At 33.0% G+C, this 17494-nt stretch overlaps 2 protein-coding genes across 6 annotated transcripts; one reads left to right on the top strand and one right to left on the bottom strand.

Moving 5' to 3' along the window:
- Window positions 1-10863, bottom strand: LOC122400995 (EH domain-binding protein 1). 5 transcript variants are annotated; one of them, XM_043402828.1, is made up of 18 exons: window positions 10313-10863; window positions 7357-7564; window positions 7097-7278; window positions 6805-7016; window positions 6595-6730; window positions 6262-6492; window positions 5718-5907; window positions 4928-5091; window positions 4618-4840; window positions 4330-4497; window positions 3503-3592; window positions 3321-3434; window positions 1898-2098; window positions 1613-1762; window positions 1319-1536; window positions 1003-1191; window positions 654-776; window positions 1-430 (listed from the first exon to the last, which is right to left on the bottom strand). In XM_043402828.1, the coding sequence occupies exons 1-17, from the start codon at window positions 10414-10416 to the stop codon at window positions 695-697; spliced, it is 2862 nt and encodes a 953-aa protein (XP_043258763.1). In that variant the 5' UTR covers window positions 10417-10863; the 3' UTR covers window positions 1-430; window positions 654-694. The 5 variants fall into 5 exon arrangements, with proteins under 5 accessions (XP_043258763.1, XP_043258762.1, XP_043258764.1 ...); XM_043402827.1 differs by having other exon boundaries at window positions 1-776; XM_043402829.1 differs by having other exon boundaries at window positions 1-776; window positions 6262-6489.
- A 3437-nt stretch (window positions 10864-14300) lies between these two features.
- Window positions 14301-17492, top strand: LOC122401066 (probable cytochrome P450 6a20). The gene is made up of 6 exons (XM_043403000.1): window positions 14301-14720; window positions 14924-15293; window positions 15510-15847; window positions 15974-16207; window positions 16287-16538; window positions 16600-17492. Exons 1-6 carry the CDS (start codon window positions 14537-14539, stop codon window positions 16761-16763), a joined length of 1542 nt encoding a protein of 513 aa, XP_043258935.1. The 5' UTR covers window positions 14301-14536; the 3' UTR covers window positions 16764-17492.
- Window positions 17493-17494: the final 2 nt, after the last annotated feature.

The raw sequence follows: 17494 nt of genomic DNA, 5'->3' as shown, positions 1-17494 counted from the left end.
TCCATCAACAAATTGTTATTCTTGATTTTCGTCTTATTTTGGCCACTAAAATCCCCCATTAAAATATTTCCCAGGGATGGCCGAACACCCTGTATAATAGAAATTGATTCTTCCTAAAGTAAAGTAACTTTTTACAACGTTCACAACGCTATGACAAAATTTAGTCGCTTGTGTGTGTTCCTTTGATGAAACAGATTTGTTCAATTTCAATTTAGCTCCATCACCGGGAGTACCACTGTATTGACATAATACTTAATAATGAATTTGTAGAAATATGGAACATTGATTGTACAACTGGTATATAATGCATAGTACAAAATAAATTTCTAATCATTAGTATCTTGCAGATTATGAAATAATCTGTCCCGATTTCATTGTCAAGGAAAATTTTATATTTTCTTTAGCCACTCCACAGCAAAATTTGTCATACCTGTAATTTTTATTTTTACTCCAGCGTAAATTTAGCTTAAAACTATATTTTTACGACTTAGTTCTGATTTTTTACTAGCCGTGAATAAAATTTTACAAGCTTAAAATTTAAACAAATCCTTTCCTTTTAAGAAAATAAAAAGTAAATTTTATTTAATTCTTAATATTGTAAAATTTTATTTATAGTTGTGAAAATGTTTAATTGCTTAACTTAAACTAATTACCTGTCATTTACTATCGTAACAAGGAGAATAAAATTAAATTTTCATTGTAACACACAATTTTTATTTCGTTGAGCTAATCCAGCTCTAGATAAATCACGTTCTATTTCGTCATCGTCTTCGATACTGTAATACAACAGAAATTGAACAATAAGTTTATTTCTCAGCAAAGTAAACAGTTACTTAAACGTTTGAAAATTTCTGTTTTTGTCATTATTATCAGTTGCGGAAGAGTAAAATAAAAAAAGAATTACAAGCGATAGAACTACTGGATCAATTCGTTAATTCTTTTAATTAGAAATATGAGTCTATGTATATACTAATATATATAAAAATAACATTATACACTTACGCTCTTTCTTGCGTATCAAGATGATGAACTAATTCATCTCTTTTGTTTACAATAGAAACTAGTTCTTCTAAAAGTAAATTTTCTCGTATTTTTTGTTCGGGCGTTTTTCTCCAATCTTCTACTTCGAGTGTACTTCGTAGTTCACGTTTTAAAAGTTCAAATCGACGTTCTAAATCGTCTTCTTTTTCCCTATAATATTCAAATATATTAAATTATTACTAATTTAACATATACTATACCGTTTTTATAAGTATTGCCCAAGTTAAAGATTCTTAACATCACTATTAACAAAATGCAAAAAGTAATAAATACTTACAATATATTCAATTGCATTTGCCTTCTTAAGAGTGCATTCTTTTTATTTACGAGGGTAAACCATAGTGACATCAGTCTTTCAGTTTCATCTTCGTTGTCACTTTCCATAGCGGTTCGAAGTTGTTTTTCAAGTTTACCAGCTTGAATATCTATTTGAGTTTGTTCTCGTTCTAATGCCTCTAATTCGTTTTGAATGTATGCTGTCATGTCCTTTCCCAACTAAGTACAAAATTATGGCAATAATTAACATATTCGATCTATAATTCATATTTAATTGAATGAATACAATACATACTCCTCTAAGTGTATAGGAGGTACCATCAGGACTAGTTTTATCTGGTGAAATTCTCTCTATTATCTTAGAAAATGAGTAGAGAGGAGAACCAGTCTTTTTATCACCATCCATTACACTTGGAGTTCCCAAAATATTTCCATTATATTCGGACTGAAATATTTAACATTCGTTACAAGAGAATTTTAGCAATGGATTGACAATGTCTGCTGCGCCCCGAATTTGATGTAATTCAACCGTGCATTACCATATTATACTTATAGAGAAAATGAAGAGTTTATCACTAACCTTTGTACTAAATCTGTCACCGGGTGTAGACGGTGTCATGCTACGTCTCGGACTATTATTTTGATCATCTATCGATCGTCTGTCGCTATTATTGTCATCGTTTATTTGATTTGAAGTAACATTAACGCCCATTTTTACGTCTGCTATTAAACGTCTTGCTCTTTCGCGTAACTGCTGTTGCCTTTCATCGTCGTTTTGACTCTATAAATCATAAAATACAATTTCCTCGTTTACACGACTGTATTAGAAACAATGAAATAAACGATTAAGTACGAAAGTAAATTTTTATGTATAAATTATTAACACGTTCGCTACCATCGTTCATAGATCAGACATGGATGACCTTTGAGTATTTAAGCATCTTCTTAACGTAGGCCCGCTTACTATCGATGATAATCTCTTCTTGCGAGTTTCATATTGTTTCCTTCGCCATTTCGGAGAGTGGATTACATATCCACAGTTCTTTGCTTCCTGGATTCCCATGAAATAGATCATTTATCGTCCTTCCACGAGAAGAAGGCACAGCGTATTTACATCCCCATTCCTGTTGCAGTCCGCTGACTCACAGGTATTGGTCGATAACTATGACAAAGATCGGTGACAGCCAATCAGCGGACTGCAGCAATAGTGAGGATGTAAACACGCTGTGTCTTCTTCTCGTGGAAGGACGATACTTAGAATGGTAACATGTTCCTTATGTGTCCAGTTTAGCGCATTTCTTTAGTTTCGAATCTCCTGGACAGGAGGATGAGGTTCTTTGAAACAAATGCACGAATCCGCTGAGGATTGTTTCACGCTGAAATCCAGTAAAGCTTGATTCAATTTTACACAGGCCACAGAGTGTCCCTTTCTGTCCCATGTCTTCATTCGTCTGCTCAGTCTCCATGATCAGTTCCAAGGTTTTCTTTATGAATTTTGGGGCTTCCATAAAAACTTGGTTTACAAACATTGTATTCTGAACTACCATTTTGTCTTCTACCAGTGGCGGAGAAGGCGAGAAATGACAACACAGGATAATTTGAGTGATACTAGAGCTTAATACAAAACGCTAAATGGATTTAAAATCTAATACACTACAATCTATGTAACCGTGAACATGTAAGTACGTGCATCAAACAAGATGCCGTAATTGCGGACAGAGCATTAACTCCCCCACATCGCCGACGCTAGGTGACACCAGATGTTCCGCTAACAGTCATTCGTGGATCACGATGGTCGTAACACACAGGATACTAGTTGAGGATTAATAAGCCATCTGAATAGTTTCACTATATCCCACATAACGTGACAATGAGCTACAGTTAATTTGTTTGTACAGATACCAAATATACACGTATGTATGTAACGTTAGTCCGCCATGAGGATGTGACGCGTGGTAGCGAACATGTTAAATAAAATAATATAAAATTGTAGAAAAGAAAACCTCGATAGGACTAGCGGCGGCAGAAACAAGGCCAGCTGACTTTGTCTGGTTCCTGGCCTGTTCTAACAGTTGTCTTGCACGTTCTCTTAACTCGTCATGCCGACTGACTAATGGCTAATACAAAAAATAGCAAATTAGTTACAAGCAACAAACAACATATGACGTGTATAAAGACTAATTACATGTTGGGAACGTTGCTCTCCGTGTGGTGATGATACACTCTGACATTCAGTACTATCACGACTTCCCTTCTCAGTAATATTTATCGAATCCTACAAGACGAGTTTACTAAATTTATTGCAGTCATAATTAAATTGTGGAAATTGCAGGGAAACAGTTAATTAATCCTTTGAAGCATTACTCGAAACAAAATCGTGTACGAAATAACTGCGTGTAAAATATTGCATTCTGCACTGAATATACGGAACTTGCAATAGGAGATATTTATATTAATGTAAATACTATATACATTTATGCACATTCGTGTGTAAGTATGTATGCATACATGCATGCATAATGTGTGTGTACATATAGATAAATAAACATAACAAATTTTGAGAAAATAGCATATTCAGAATTGCTTAGAGAAATATCTTCCATCAAAATTATTGTTTTGTTTTGTTAATGAAGCAAGTACTAATTTCCTAAATGGTAGTTATGATTACTTAATGCAAAAGAGGCTACACAAAACGAAAAACCATATAAAAATGTTTTCGCAAATATAAAAAATAAATCAATTTTTACGAGCTGTTCAATTAAAAGCAAATGTATAATTTAATATTTCAAATAATTTTTGAATGAATATATTTGTACAAGCATACGGTCAATGAATCTATCTAAATTAAAATAGAACTAATATTCACATTGCTAAAAATGTTTTTAAAATGCTCATGGTATAAAATAATTCAAAGGTACAACAATTTGCATTGGATTCGTTGTTAATGCAGTAAAATAGAAAGTAGGCAACTACGTAAAGTGAAGTGATTTGAACAATTTCAGATATACTGACGTCACGAACTGGCGTTTGTAATTTGTTAATTGAGATCGACTGAGACCATTTCTCGTCGATTATTTGAATATTTTCCTCTTCCTCGTCAGATCCAAAAGGATCTGTTAATTGCCGACGAGTCATTAATATAGGACGTTGTACTTGCGGTACTCTTGGTGGAGACTTGCTCTGTAGTAAATTTGAATCAGTATCCCGTATTATCAGTTCAAAAATGATCATTTCTAAGGATTTGTGACATGCAAACGGCGACAGTACTAATCTATAGGTGAAATAGACATACGTATATACCTTTTCTCTAGATAAATATTTTTCTTTAGTCGGCGATAACACTTTTTCTAGAATACTCTTTGAACTGGCTAATATAATATCCTTGACATCTTTAACACTGGATGGCGATTTATCTTTATTGCATTGATCGTGATCCTGATTTTCTATATTCAAACTTAAATGTAATCTATTTTTTACAGAATCAATATTAACATCCTCCTTTTTGTTATCAAACGGGTTCGATCTGCAGACAAATAAATGCCTTATTGTACCATTGTTTCTAATTTAAAAATTAATTTTATTACTAATGGAAAAATCGTAATGAACATACCGTCTGTTGTCTATTTTATTATTTTTATGTTCCATTTGTTCTTTTTTGTGCAAATTAATTATTTCCTGACCAAACAATTGTACGCTCACATCCGAATTATTGTCTGTATTAAATCTACCAATCATGTAAGAAGATTCATCTGTCGTTTTACCTATCTGATGTACCTGAGGATATGAAACAATATTGAATGACATAATTCACTTTTTAAATTTAATACAAAATATAAATACATATTTATCTCTACGATAGTTTAACTTGAACCATACATGTAAAAAATTTTAATTGGAGATTCTAGGGGCCAAAATAAAACGAAAATCAAGAATACCAATTTGTTGATTGAGGCATCGTTAAAAAGTTATTAACGTTTAAAGTTCCACCTATAGAACAGCAATTTGCGAACAGCTGCGTATGCGTGGCAGTGGTTCTCATTCACAAAACTGCAAGACTATCGATACGTCAGTAAATAGAGTTTCTCATGTTGAATGAGAACCACTATCATGCGCACGCAGCTGTTCGCAGATTACCGTTCTACAGGCGAACTTTAAACGTTAATAACTTTTTAACAAAGCCTCAATCAACAAATTGGTATTCTTCATTTTCGTCTTGTTTTGGACTCTAGAATCTCCCATTAAAATTTTTTCTAAGGGTGGCCGAACACCCTGTACAATATTTGACATGATTTAACCCAAAAATATTTATTATGCAAATATCTTCGTAAATAAATTACAGAATTTATGATCGAAATATTAAACTGATTAAAGTGCAATATTATTTTCTATTTGTTAAATACCTCTAATTCATGGCCAGTGAAATGTGCTCTCAGCTGATATAAATACGTCATCACAGCTAATTTGTCAGGCACAGTTAATATATCCATATCGGCTGGTTCTATTACTCTGGGTATACCAAGAGCTTCTCCAGCATCAAATGCTTTTTTACAGTTACCTTTTACATCATGCGGTAATAATGAATCTATGTCTCTGCAAATTTTAAATATTTATTTTTTCAAGATAAAAAAAAAAACATTCACTTGATCAAATTTAAAAACTTCAAAGTTCACTAGTTCGCAAGTGATTATAAGATGATCCTTTATTTTGATTGCGCGGTACAGTAACTTAAGAATAACAAATGATAGTAAGCCAACCATTTATAAATAGAACAAATAAATGAGATTTTTGATACGCGGCCAAATCCATTAATACGTACCTCTGCTTTTTATAAGAAAAATATAAATAATTTTTTGTTACTGAACTTTGATATAAATACGAAACGAATATAAATTTTAGACAATCGTGAAACTTAATTTAAAAAGTATTCTAGTTTATTATACATACATAAGATCTGGTCTAAAATGATGTATGATCGAACAAAATGCCATTCCATTTCTCCATGATGTTGTAAGATTAGTAACTTTTACACCGGAATAATCTTTAGTTACGTCTTTACACCATTCCAATAAATCCTGGCCTGGTGTAATTTCTTTTAATCTAGGAACACTGACAGTATTTTTTGTCAGTACTAACGGTTGCAATGGCAATCTTAGCGTACTGTGTTCAATGTTTCTACTACGATGAACATAAAGAAAAAAAAAAAATTGAATCGTTAAAAAATTTGCATCGAGGATACGATCAATTTAAACTTAATCGGGCCGATTGTTCTCAACGTACTCATTTTCAGCAGCGACAGTGTCCTTGAAAGCAGATTTTTCTTTAAAGGAATCGTCAATGCCGGTCAGGCTAATATCACGTATAAAGTGGTCGTTATCATTTACGGGCGTAATATTGTCCTTTGATAAACTTGCCACTATTAAAATGCACATTATCATTATTATACGCAATAACTGTCCCATATTTGAACCTACGTAGAATGAATCTTACCACTTATTGGAGTGCTAGGTAATTCACTTTCAGTTAAACTACTCGTCATTAAATCGAGTTGCGCAGAAATATCTAAAATTTCATCAAGATTTTTCACAGACACTTCCTCGACATCCTCGGGTATATCTTCATTATCAAAATCATCTAACGGAGCAATATCGCTATTATTGTTAACCGACATTAAACTAGCCATACTCTGCATATCCTCGTCCCTGGCGAATAATTTTAACGTTAGTTATTAAATTCGATTTATTATTTATAAATAATATTTTTAATTCTAAAATCATCTTACGTTGCTTTGCCCTCTCTCAAGAAAACACACGATAAAGTACATTCTAACGTTGCTTTAACAATTTTTTTCGAAGTAGGTTTCAAATCTAATTTGAGCTGTTGTTGAGTGGATTCTAAGGTTGCGTATTTTTTCATATTTATATTTGTGGCAGCCACATGCCGTCTTTTGCCCGTAGAAGAAACCTGTTCATAAATAATATCATTGGAACGTTTATCGAATAATTTCTACATCGAAAACATTTTACAATAACGTTTGCTTACATCCTCGATTACAAATGTCCAATCTTTATCTTCTAGTTCGTGTGTTCGTGGGTCTTTAAACAGAGTTACTGAAATCGTGTGATTGTCAGGGACGGCCCAACTAATGACACCTTTCAGTGGGTCACTCAAATTTGGTTCCCAATCTAGGGGTTCAGAAGTAACCCTTCTACTACGTCTCGTCCATACAACGCTTAGCTTGTTTGGTTTCCTAAATATTGTTTCAATATGCTGAACTTGTTGATCACACAACAATTATTATTTATTAAAAATAAATGGCGCTCTTTGTAAGTAAAGATTATATCAAGTTGTTCTTTAAACAAATGAATCATACGCGACAGATTAATTCATAGACGCTCATTTTACCGTGTCTATCTTGTCACATGATATTGATAAGATGTTTTTTAAGCATTGTTTAAATGCCCTGGCCTTTGGGCGTCAGCAGACCGTTAATATAATCGATATAATTTAACCGTTTAATCAAATTAATTTTGTATGCATTCCCGCTTTGCTACGAAAGTTTGAAAGCGAGATAGGAGGGGGAATGAAACTGAAAAGGGAATGGGAAAAGGTTTCCGTTCTGGGCCTGCGTAGTGGACTCATCGGAAAAGCAAACGTAGAAGGCCCAACTTTAGACGGGACATTATTTGGCGATTCAGTGGTCGGTGAATCGTCGGTCGGGAACGATAAAGCTACAGATTGTTTGTGTGTGTCCCTCTGTTGGCGAGTGCGAGAGATATCGTCACGTATAACCTTTGTAACACTAATCGTATACGAGTGTAAACAATCTTTATGTACATACAACCAAAAATAGCATACGATATTTAGTCATATTCATTGGATCAAATTCCTATACGTAATTAATGATTAGTAACATCATCACTACAGACACTAAATAGCCTGTTAACTTTGATTTCTCATGTAATATGTATACAGAGTGTTCGGCCACCCCTGAGAAAAATTTTAACGGGAGATTCTAGAGGGCAAAATAAGACGAAAATCAAGAATACTAATTTGTTGATGGAGGCTTCGTTAAAAAGTTATTAACGTTTAAAGTTCCGCCCGTACTGAATTTTTTTCTAGAAAGTGGGTAGGATTTCGGGGATAGGTCTTTTCACCAAAAATTATTGTAATTGACCCCCGCAACCAAAAATAATTTTTCCAGAACAATTTGTAATTTTTTTATTCGCCGAAAAATTTAGGCACCTACACCCTGTCGATTTTTCTTAAAAATTTGTTTGTCATTTTTAATAGATTTGTTTGACGCTCTACAGAAAAGTTGTCTAATACTTTTTTGTAGGTACCCATGGGCTCTGCTTTAGAAAAAAATTTCAATGAGATACCTTTACTATTGTAGGAGTTATGGCCGTTTGAAGATTGGACCAGTTTTAGGGGGTTTTTCTCACTTTACGGTGTCAAGGAACAACTTTATCAATATTGTTAGAATTTCTACATATTCTCCAATAAAATACGCGTTGTTTGCATTTTGAAAAATTAAAATCCTCCAATCCGTTCAGAAGTTATGACATTTTAAAGATACGCATTTTCAGGGTAGCATTTCTGGCCTCACATTAGATTTTCGGTAAGGAATTTTTTTCTCGAAAATGCGTAGGATTGTCGGCGGTATGTCTATTAATAAAAAATGATTGTAATTGAGCCCCACAACCAAGAATAATTTTTCACAATGATTTGAAATTTTGTAATTTAATTTTTTAATAATTTTGTAATGAAGCCTCAATCATCAAATTACTATTCTTGATTTTCGTCTTATTTTGGCCTCTAGAATTTCCCATTAAAATTTCTCCCAGGGGTGGCCGAACACCCTGTATATGTTTTATAGAACACAGATAGAATATACAAGATAGATATTGTATTAGTTAGTTGAGGAGTTATTAAAACACTTAAATGCAGTGGTTAAACACGGTGTGGGCATTACAATGCTATGGGGATGTTTTTCTAGCAAAGTAGTTGGACAGTTCATTTTTGTCGATGACATTTTTGATAAAAGAATGATAAATCAGTGAATGATTCGATCAGTGTGCAATATTAAAAAAGAAATAACTGCATGTATACGCAAATATTTTTGTCATAGAATAATTGAACATGGTTTTGTTTAATTCATACTATGTATGATGTATGATGATTTATTAAGCTAAGAATGTATAATTTCAAGGTTCAGTAAATGATATTTTTCATAGAAAAAATTAAATTCAATTCACTGAATTGATACATCACTGTACAGTCATAATTTATTAGTGTCCCAGTACTTATGATAATAACTGTACATAGACTAGTTTAGCACTTTATAATTCACAATATTTATGTAAATATAAAATAGAACAAATAACTTTTTAATCTATCTATTGATTATCTAATGATAGAACCTATTCAGTCCATTCTTTATCATGTTTTTATTTGCAGGCTAATGAACATTAAATCTTGTGAAGTTGGCTGAAACCCAAGCCAAAATATAAAGAGTTGTTTACTTAATTTTATGCTTACACAGCTGCTAAATTCATAAATATTTACATTTCCAACTAGTATGTACATTAACCATAACACACATTTCATAATACAAAGAACACGGTTATGATAACCTAATTATTAGTTAGTAAAAGTAATTAATATTTTAAATACATATATTTTGATATTTTTACTAAAACGAAATATGATTTTGTTTTTAACAAACGTATAACTTATATTTACTTTATATTGTTTTTCTTATTTACACATTTCTATTTTAATAAAAATTAATTAAACATTTATCATAATTTGCTTTTTTTTAACAAGTATTGAATTTCAACTAATGTTTAATTTTTCGTTTCTTTAAAATTTGTTTAATGTTTGCAATAAATAATCTAGTATATATACATCTTATGATACACACAAAAATAATAAGAATGATATCATTCGTCAGAAATGTTACACCAAATTAGAAAAGAAAGTACAGAACACTCACCATTTCGTTGTTGTTTCTAAAGTGACTTCATGGTACGACACGGTGAATTGAAATTTTGCAGCTCTCTTGTTCACCCGCTGCAATCGTTTCCAAACGGAACTCATTTTTTTTATTGTGTCGTACTTTTCCGATGATTGTCAAAACGTTGTTTAACTTATAATTATTTATATGCACGTGGAACGCAATAAGTCATTTTTTCAATAAATTATGGACGCTACAAAATTTGTTATTTCTATAGAACGCAATCCGAATACTTCTCTTTATCGTGCACTGTTTAAAAATTAAGAGTCCAAGGTCCTGCAATCATTCATGCGTTTGACATTTCTACTTGCACCAATGTAATATGAACGAGATCATCTATTCATCCTATTATAGGATTTTTTGACCCTTCTATTATTTCGTATTTATAACACGCTTTATTGGCATTTTTATATTTCCAGTGTTGTCTACACAAAACACTAATACCCCGATAGCACACTGAAAATATTACGACCACGAGAACACAAAGTTTTACGATCAACTTGAACTCGTACCGTGACGAAATCTTTTCGACTTATTGATCTCGTATTATATGATTCTATGGTAGGAAACTTACTTGGTACCTTATGTCCCATAGAGTGCGTTTACATGGCTTCTAACTGCGATCTTCTGGGGGGCCAATCATTCATACCATAAGAGGGGAAAGTCACCAGCTTCAGCATTAATTAAGAGCCCTTTCACACGACGATACGTGTGTACGATACTAGCAAGTATGATTGGATATTTAATAGGAATGTTCAGACAGGAATTTTCATAGTCTACACTGACAATGAGACCAAAGTTTCCGACATGTGATGGGGCACATCAAAGCTCGATGCAAACGGGCGACTTTTGTCATTGTGATTTCGCAACAGTTTCGGAATAACGAGATTAGAGAAATTGAGGTAAATGTATGAACATATATATAATACACTCGTTAGCGTTGAACAAAAGCGTTTTAATTTCGTTTATTATAAGACACCCTGTCTAGAACTAGGGTCTTGTACGGTTAGAAATACTAAACAACATGGCGGTACGCTAGGGACAATTCCTCAGCTTGGCTACACCATCTATGTTACTAGCGAAAACCTCTGACCACCACACAACCGTGATGACTGTGCTAATATGTGTGACTCCACAGACGAGCCGATGCGATGTCATTGCAATCTTGCACTGATGACGTTGTGTCAAGAAATGACTTTCATACTATGCAACACGAGACCGTATCATTTCCATTTGCATTTTGAATACGAATCGAAATGAGATTTTATTTATCAATGGACAATACCATAAAATGTAATCTGTATCTCGAATAGGATGGGAGGCATTCACAAGCTGAACTATGTATTACTTTTACTCTAGCAAGACACTAACAATCAGCAGAATTATAGTGATTAGATCTTAACCTAGGGCTACTGAACTTATTCTCCGTCGTTGTTGAACTAACCCTTTAAACAAAGTCTTTGTTTTTTTCGATTATTAACGTTCCTACGTATGTACAGTTACTCATAAAATTGAGCGTACACCTATGTAGTTAATAAAAACTTGTGGGAAAATGAACATAAACAGACATATTTAAAAGTAAAAACGCATTATACATTTTACTTGTACATTTCAGCAGATAATGCATGAAGAAATTTTTAAACAATATTGATTGTTCATCTATGTTTAACAAAAACTGTAAAAGTATGCTTATTTTATCGTCACAAAATTGAGCGTACAGTTTATTAGTAACTAGAAAACTAACTTTTGTAAAACTTCTCATGGTTTACAATTCATTCGTTTGTATCTAATAACATAGTTCCGTTGCTATGATACGTTTGATTTTTATTTGTCATTGTTTATTAGCGAAAATTTGCACTATGGCTTCACAAAGCTCAGAAACTGATATTTCTGTGTGAAAATTAGTTGTCAAATTGTATTGTCAAGGTAAATCTCTAAGGCAAATTGGAAAAACAATAGGTAGAGCCCACTCTACTGTACAAAAAATTATTAACAATTACAAATACAATGGTACACTGCATAATCAGCCAGGACGCGGAAGGAAAAAAATTCTGACTGGAACTGACGAACGGTACATAATACGACAAATTAAAATTAATCCAAAAAGTAGTGTACCAAAATTAACAACAGATGTTTCATCGAGGATTAGAAAATCGATATCGACAGAAACTGTTCGTAGGGTGCTATGCGATAAAGGCTATCACGGTAGGGTAGCAAGGAAGAAGCCTTATATTTCTAAGGTGAATAGAATCAAGCGTTTGGAATTTGCAAAAAAATATGTAAGTTGTGATATAAATTTTTGAAAGAACGTAATATTTTCCGACAAAGTTAAAATTAATTTATTTAATTCGGATGGAAAAATAATAGTATGGAGACAACTGAATTCAGAGTTCAATCAAAAGAATACGGTTCCTACTGTAAAACACGGCGGAGGTTCAATAATGCTGTGGGGATGTATGGCAGCAAGTAGAGTTGGTAATAACGAATTTATTGAAACAACTATGGACAAACTAAAATATCTTGATATTTTGAAAACAAATTTGAAATCGTCAGCTCTAAAATTAAATATGCCAGCCATATATTATTTCCAACAGGACAATGATCCTAAACATACATACATCGTATATTGTTAAAGAGTGACTGCTATATAACGTGCCAAAATTATTACACACTTCACCACAATCGCCGGATATTAATCCCATTGAGAATTTGTGGCGAGAATTAAAATTAAAATTAAATAATTGTAGTTTTAGTAATAAAATAGATGCTAAACGCAAAATTGTAGAAATATGGAATAGTATTCCGTGTTCGACTACAGAAAAGTTAGTCGAGTCTATGCCAAAACGTTTGAGAGCAGTTATAGATGCAAAAGGATTTGCAACAAAATATTAAAATAAATGTGTTAGTTATTTTTATTTAATTTGATCTGCTGTATGCTCAATTTTGTGACAGTAAAACAAGAACAGTTTTGTTACTTTTGTTAAATAGAAATGAACAATTAATTTTATTTAAGACTTTTTCCACTAGTTGCCCTTCAAAATATATGAACAAAATAAATATTACGTTTTTACTTTTAAATATGTCCGTTTATGTTCATTTTCCCACCAGTTTTTATTAACTACATAGGTGTACGCTCAATTTTGTGAGTAACTGTATGTTGTGTTTATGTATAACAAAATACTACAAAATGTACATTACATTAATTGCTACGTTTTTAGACAGTAATTTCGAAAAAGCTGAGTGTGCAAATACCTTGTTGAGCTACTGTATTATTAATATGATAGAACAATAGAAACGGCTAGTCCAGACCGTACGAATGGCAGACCCAAATTATTATAGTAACGTCGAGATCTTTATGTTGTCTATGAACCACATACGCCAAAATTATTGGTACGATTATGTATAATTATTCGTGAACTCGTTTTAAATTATAACACATTAAAATCCTACAAATTGTCATATTTTATGTTTTTTACTAAAATAATAGCCCCCTAATGAATACCAATTAATATAAATCATTAAAGTATAATGATATGAAGAATTAAATGTACTCATTAGCTTGGAAAAATAAGTAGTAGTCAAGCAAATGTGAGTTATTATAAGAGATTGAAAAACAAACCGCTTTAATTGTAATTACACTTGTAGTAAATTAATTGATAGGTATTACTATACAAAAAAATCTGTTTCTTGATGAAACTGATCGCTCTTATCATGATCATATTTTAGTAAAAACATATTTACGAATTATACATTGATGCTATTACAAAATTAATTACTAGGAGCTAGTAAAAATTGCTGCATCATGAGAAAATACATAACATTGTGTCACTCGGACACTCAGCGGCCAACGGACGTACATATTTAAATACTACCCTATGGTACTTTAGAATTAATGGGAGTAGAAATTGCTATATAATACATGAATCACAGGTTTCACGGTTCAGTATTTTTGCATACGTAGGTCGAACAAAGTGAGTTTCTTAGAGATTTTTCCTTTTTTAAATATTACTTATGGGTCTTAAAAATTGTATTTTGTAAATTGATTCAAACAAAAGATACGGACTGTGTAAATAATTAATTCTGTGATCGAATTTCTTTTACCGAAGAAATCAAATAATAAATGATTTAGTGGAAAAGTAACTAGTGTATTGTTAAAAGTGTCCACTAATATAAATCTATATCAAAATTTGATAATTAAATACAATGTTGATGTTACCGTGGTTAATGTCGGAAATTCTGGGTGTTGCATTTCTTATAATCGCTGGATTATACATTTATTATAAATTATTTGTCTTTAATTTCTGGCGAAAAAAAGACATCTTTTCTATGAAAGCTACTTTTCCTACTGGAAATATGTTGCCATTGGTAATCGGTACAACATCACTAGGCAAGTATTTAATGAATTTAAGCAAATTAAGTAATTTATACAACATTGGTACGTTCATCTCCCATTAAGAAAATGGGGTAGTTGAATTCAAGTTCAATTTGTAACTGAGAATTGTCGGAGTCTAACTCTCAAACATTATTTTATTAACTTTTTATACCGAATCACCCGTTAATATTGCTTACGTAGTAATTGTCATTTTTTAGCAAATTTCTTCAAAGATGCTTATTTGCAGTATAAAAGCCACCGCCTTGTTGGTTTATACATGCTCTATAAACCGTTTTTGATGGTGAACGAACCTGATTTAATTCGAGATGTATTAGCAAAAGAGTTTTCGAGTTTTCACGATCGTGGAATATATTGTAACGAAGAAACAGATCCACTTTCCGGTCACCTGTTTCAATTACCGGGAAAGAAGTGGAGAAATTTAAGAGTTAAATTAACACCAACTTTCACGTCTGGAAAAATTAAACAAATTTTTCCGGTTTTGAAAGAAACTGGAGACACGTTGGCGAAATTTTTAGAGGATACAGCGCGATCAAAGGGAACGATCGACGTGAAGGACGTTTTTGCGAGGTAAACGATCGAGTAAAAAAATTATTCTTCGACGTTTCCCTCCGTTTTTATTATTCTAAATATACGTATATTTATTCTTATTATAATTTAAATGAATACGACCAAACATACGGATCAATCCGATATTAATTCGATACATAATATTCACGCAATGGTAAATCAGTTATTTCTTTTAACATGGTTTTATAAGAAAAATGTTTAAAATATTTATCACAGGTATTCAGTAGATATCATCATGTCAGTGGCATTTGGAATAACTTGCAACAGCTTTGACAATCCGGACAATGAATTTCGATATTGGGGTAAAAAGATATTTGATCCGAAACCTCTTTGGAATGCTCTTGTTTTATGGGCTCCACAAGTCTTTGAGATATTTTCTATACCATATACCGAACGAGCCGTTACCAAATTTTTCACTAAAATTATTAAAGATACGGTAAAATACAGAGACGCCAACAACATTGTCAGAAAAGATTTTTTGAATTTATTGATTCAATTAATGAAAAACGGATATGTAGATGCGGATGAAAATACAAACGGCACGAACGTTACACGTAATGATCAGTTTATTATACGCTTATTAAAGTAATAAGTAAATCACAAAATTTGAGATTTCATATAAGCAACTAATATCAATAATACTAATTTTAATTATTATCATTCTTATTTAATTACTTTAGAAGCAACGCAGAATAAATTAACGATGATAGAAGCTTCAGCACAGGCTTACGTTTTTTACTTGGCTGGATTTGAAACATCTTCGACAACTGTCACTTTCTGCCTCTATGAATTAGCAATGCATCAAGATATCCAGGAAAAACTGCGCGACGAGATTCTTACGACGATTAAAAAGCATGACGGTTTGACTTACAACGCCGTGAATGATATGACTTATCTCCATAAAGTTGTTTCTGGTTTGTATACACGAAGTATACTATTGTTAGCGTAGTATCTAATTACAAATAATTTTTCTCTCGTTGTACTCTTCCGTAGAAACTCTAAGGAAATATCCTCCAGTGCCTGTTCTAAATCGTATTTGTACAAAAGAAACAAAGCTGGATGGAACCAATGTTTCCATACCGGAAGGAACACCTGTGGTAATACCTGTTTACGGGCTTCATTGGGATCCTGATATATACCCAGACCCGGAAAAGTTTGATCCAGAACGATTCTCCGAGGAAAATATCAAGACTAGACATCCCTACTCTTACCTACCATTTGGGGAAGGACCAAGGATATGCATTGGTACGGTTTTTAAACTTTTAAACGAGAAATTAATGTACAACTTTTTGTCGTTCTCTTACAGGATTAAGATTTGGACTTATACAAGTTAAAGTTGGTATAATAAGCGCTCTGCAAAAGCACAAAATAAAATTTGCAGCGAATTCGTCGAGCGATTTGGAGTTTGAGACTGGAACTCTTGTACTAATGGCGAAGGGAGGTGTACATTTAACCGTCGAACCAGTATAATGATTCGCTTAAATTGTACTTTCCGCTCCTTACTTATGTACTAAAGCAGTCAAGCATTAGATGTTAATTTTACTAGTATAATTTTTTTTACATCCGTTACATCACGATTAAAAAGGAAAATCAATCGTAACTCTATATGCATTACAAATTGAAAGTACAAACAAATAGGAGAGTGTTATAATTGCTTGCCTCCTAATTCTGTATTACGCCGCGAGCAATTATGACACGACTGACAATGAGTGACAAGTGCAAAGTTACGCGAAAATCCAAACCGATTTCCCCGTTGCGGCGCCATTTACCGAGTTCGGCTTATGTTCGCATAAGCCGCACCTTTGCTCCTGGCCACGACATTCCATGCTGCGCTTTCACCGACACACCCGTGCATTCTACGATCGATTATCGATTCTACGTTTTCGCACGCATCGATACTTTTACTGGAAATTCTAATCAGGATTATATCGATTCCCCGTGTGTTCCGTTTTCGCGCTGAAACTTTCGTACGTGTTCGCGCCAGAGCAGCCACCCTATCGCGTGGGAACATGCAATCGATTATCGATGCTCCGTATCGATTCGTTATCACGATCCATGGTTGGGGCGACGAACCGGCGGTACGCGCTCCTTCCCTTACTTTCCTCTTTCGCATAGGCGTAGAACTCGCCTGCTCGGCAGAGTCGAGAGCAAAGTTTATACGTGTATAATTAATGCATTCACATAATGGATAACAGAATTAC

Source organism: Colletes gigas, unplaced genomic scaffold, assembly GCF_013123115.1.
Source record: "Colletes gigas isolate AHSC1104 unplaced genomic scaffold, ASM1312311v1 Colletes_gigas_Sc00021, whole genome shotgun sequence".
NCBI lineage: Eukaryota > Metazoa > Arthropoda > Insecta > Hymenoptera > Colletidae > Colletes > Colletes gigas.
The sequence above is the reverse complement of the archived record's forward strand: the minus strand, read 5'-3'. Positions and strand labels throughout refer to the sequence as shown.

Bases quoted from the DNA above. Each gene is read 5' to 3' on its own strand.
- LOC122400995 (XM_043402827.1), bottom strand. From the start codon at position 10,416: ATGAGTTCCGTTTGGAAACGATTGCAGCGGGTGAACAAGAGAGCTGCA. The intron at 7,565-10,312 runs GTGAGTGTTCTG...AACAATATTTAG, and splicing joins TTAGAAACAACAACGAAATG to GAAACCAAACAAGCTAAGCG. The intron at 6,731-6,804 runs GTAAGATTCATT...GCATTTTAATAG, and splicing joins ACCTAGCACTCCAATAAGTG to TGGCAAGTTTATCAAAGGAC.
- LOC122401066 (XM_043403000.1), top strand. From the start codon at position 14,537: ATGTTGATGTTACCGTGGTTAATGTCGGAAATTCTGGGTGTTGCATTT. The intron at 14,721-14,923 runs GCAAGTATTTAA...GTCATTTTTTAG, and splicing joins AATCGGTACAACATCACTAG to CAAATTTCTTCAAAGATGCT. The intron at 15,848-15,973 runs GTAATGATCAGT...TAATTACTTTAG, and splicing joins AAACGGCACGAACGTTACAC to AAGCAACGCAGAATAAATTA.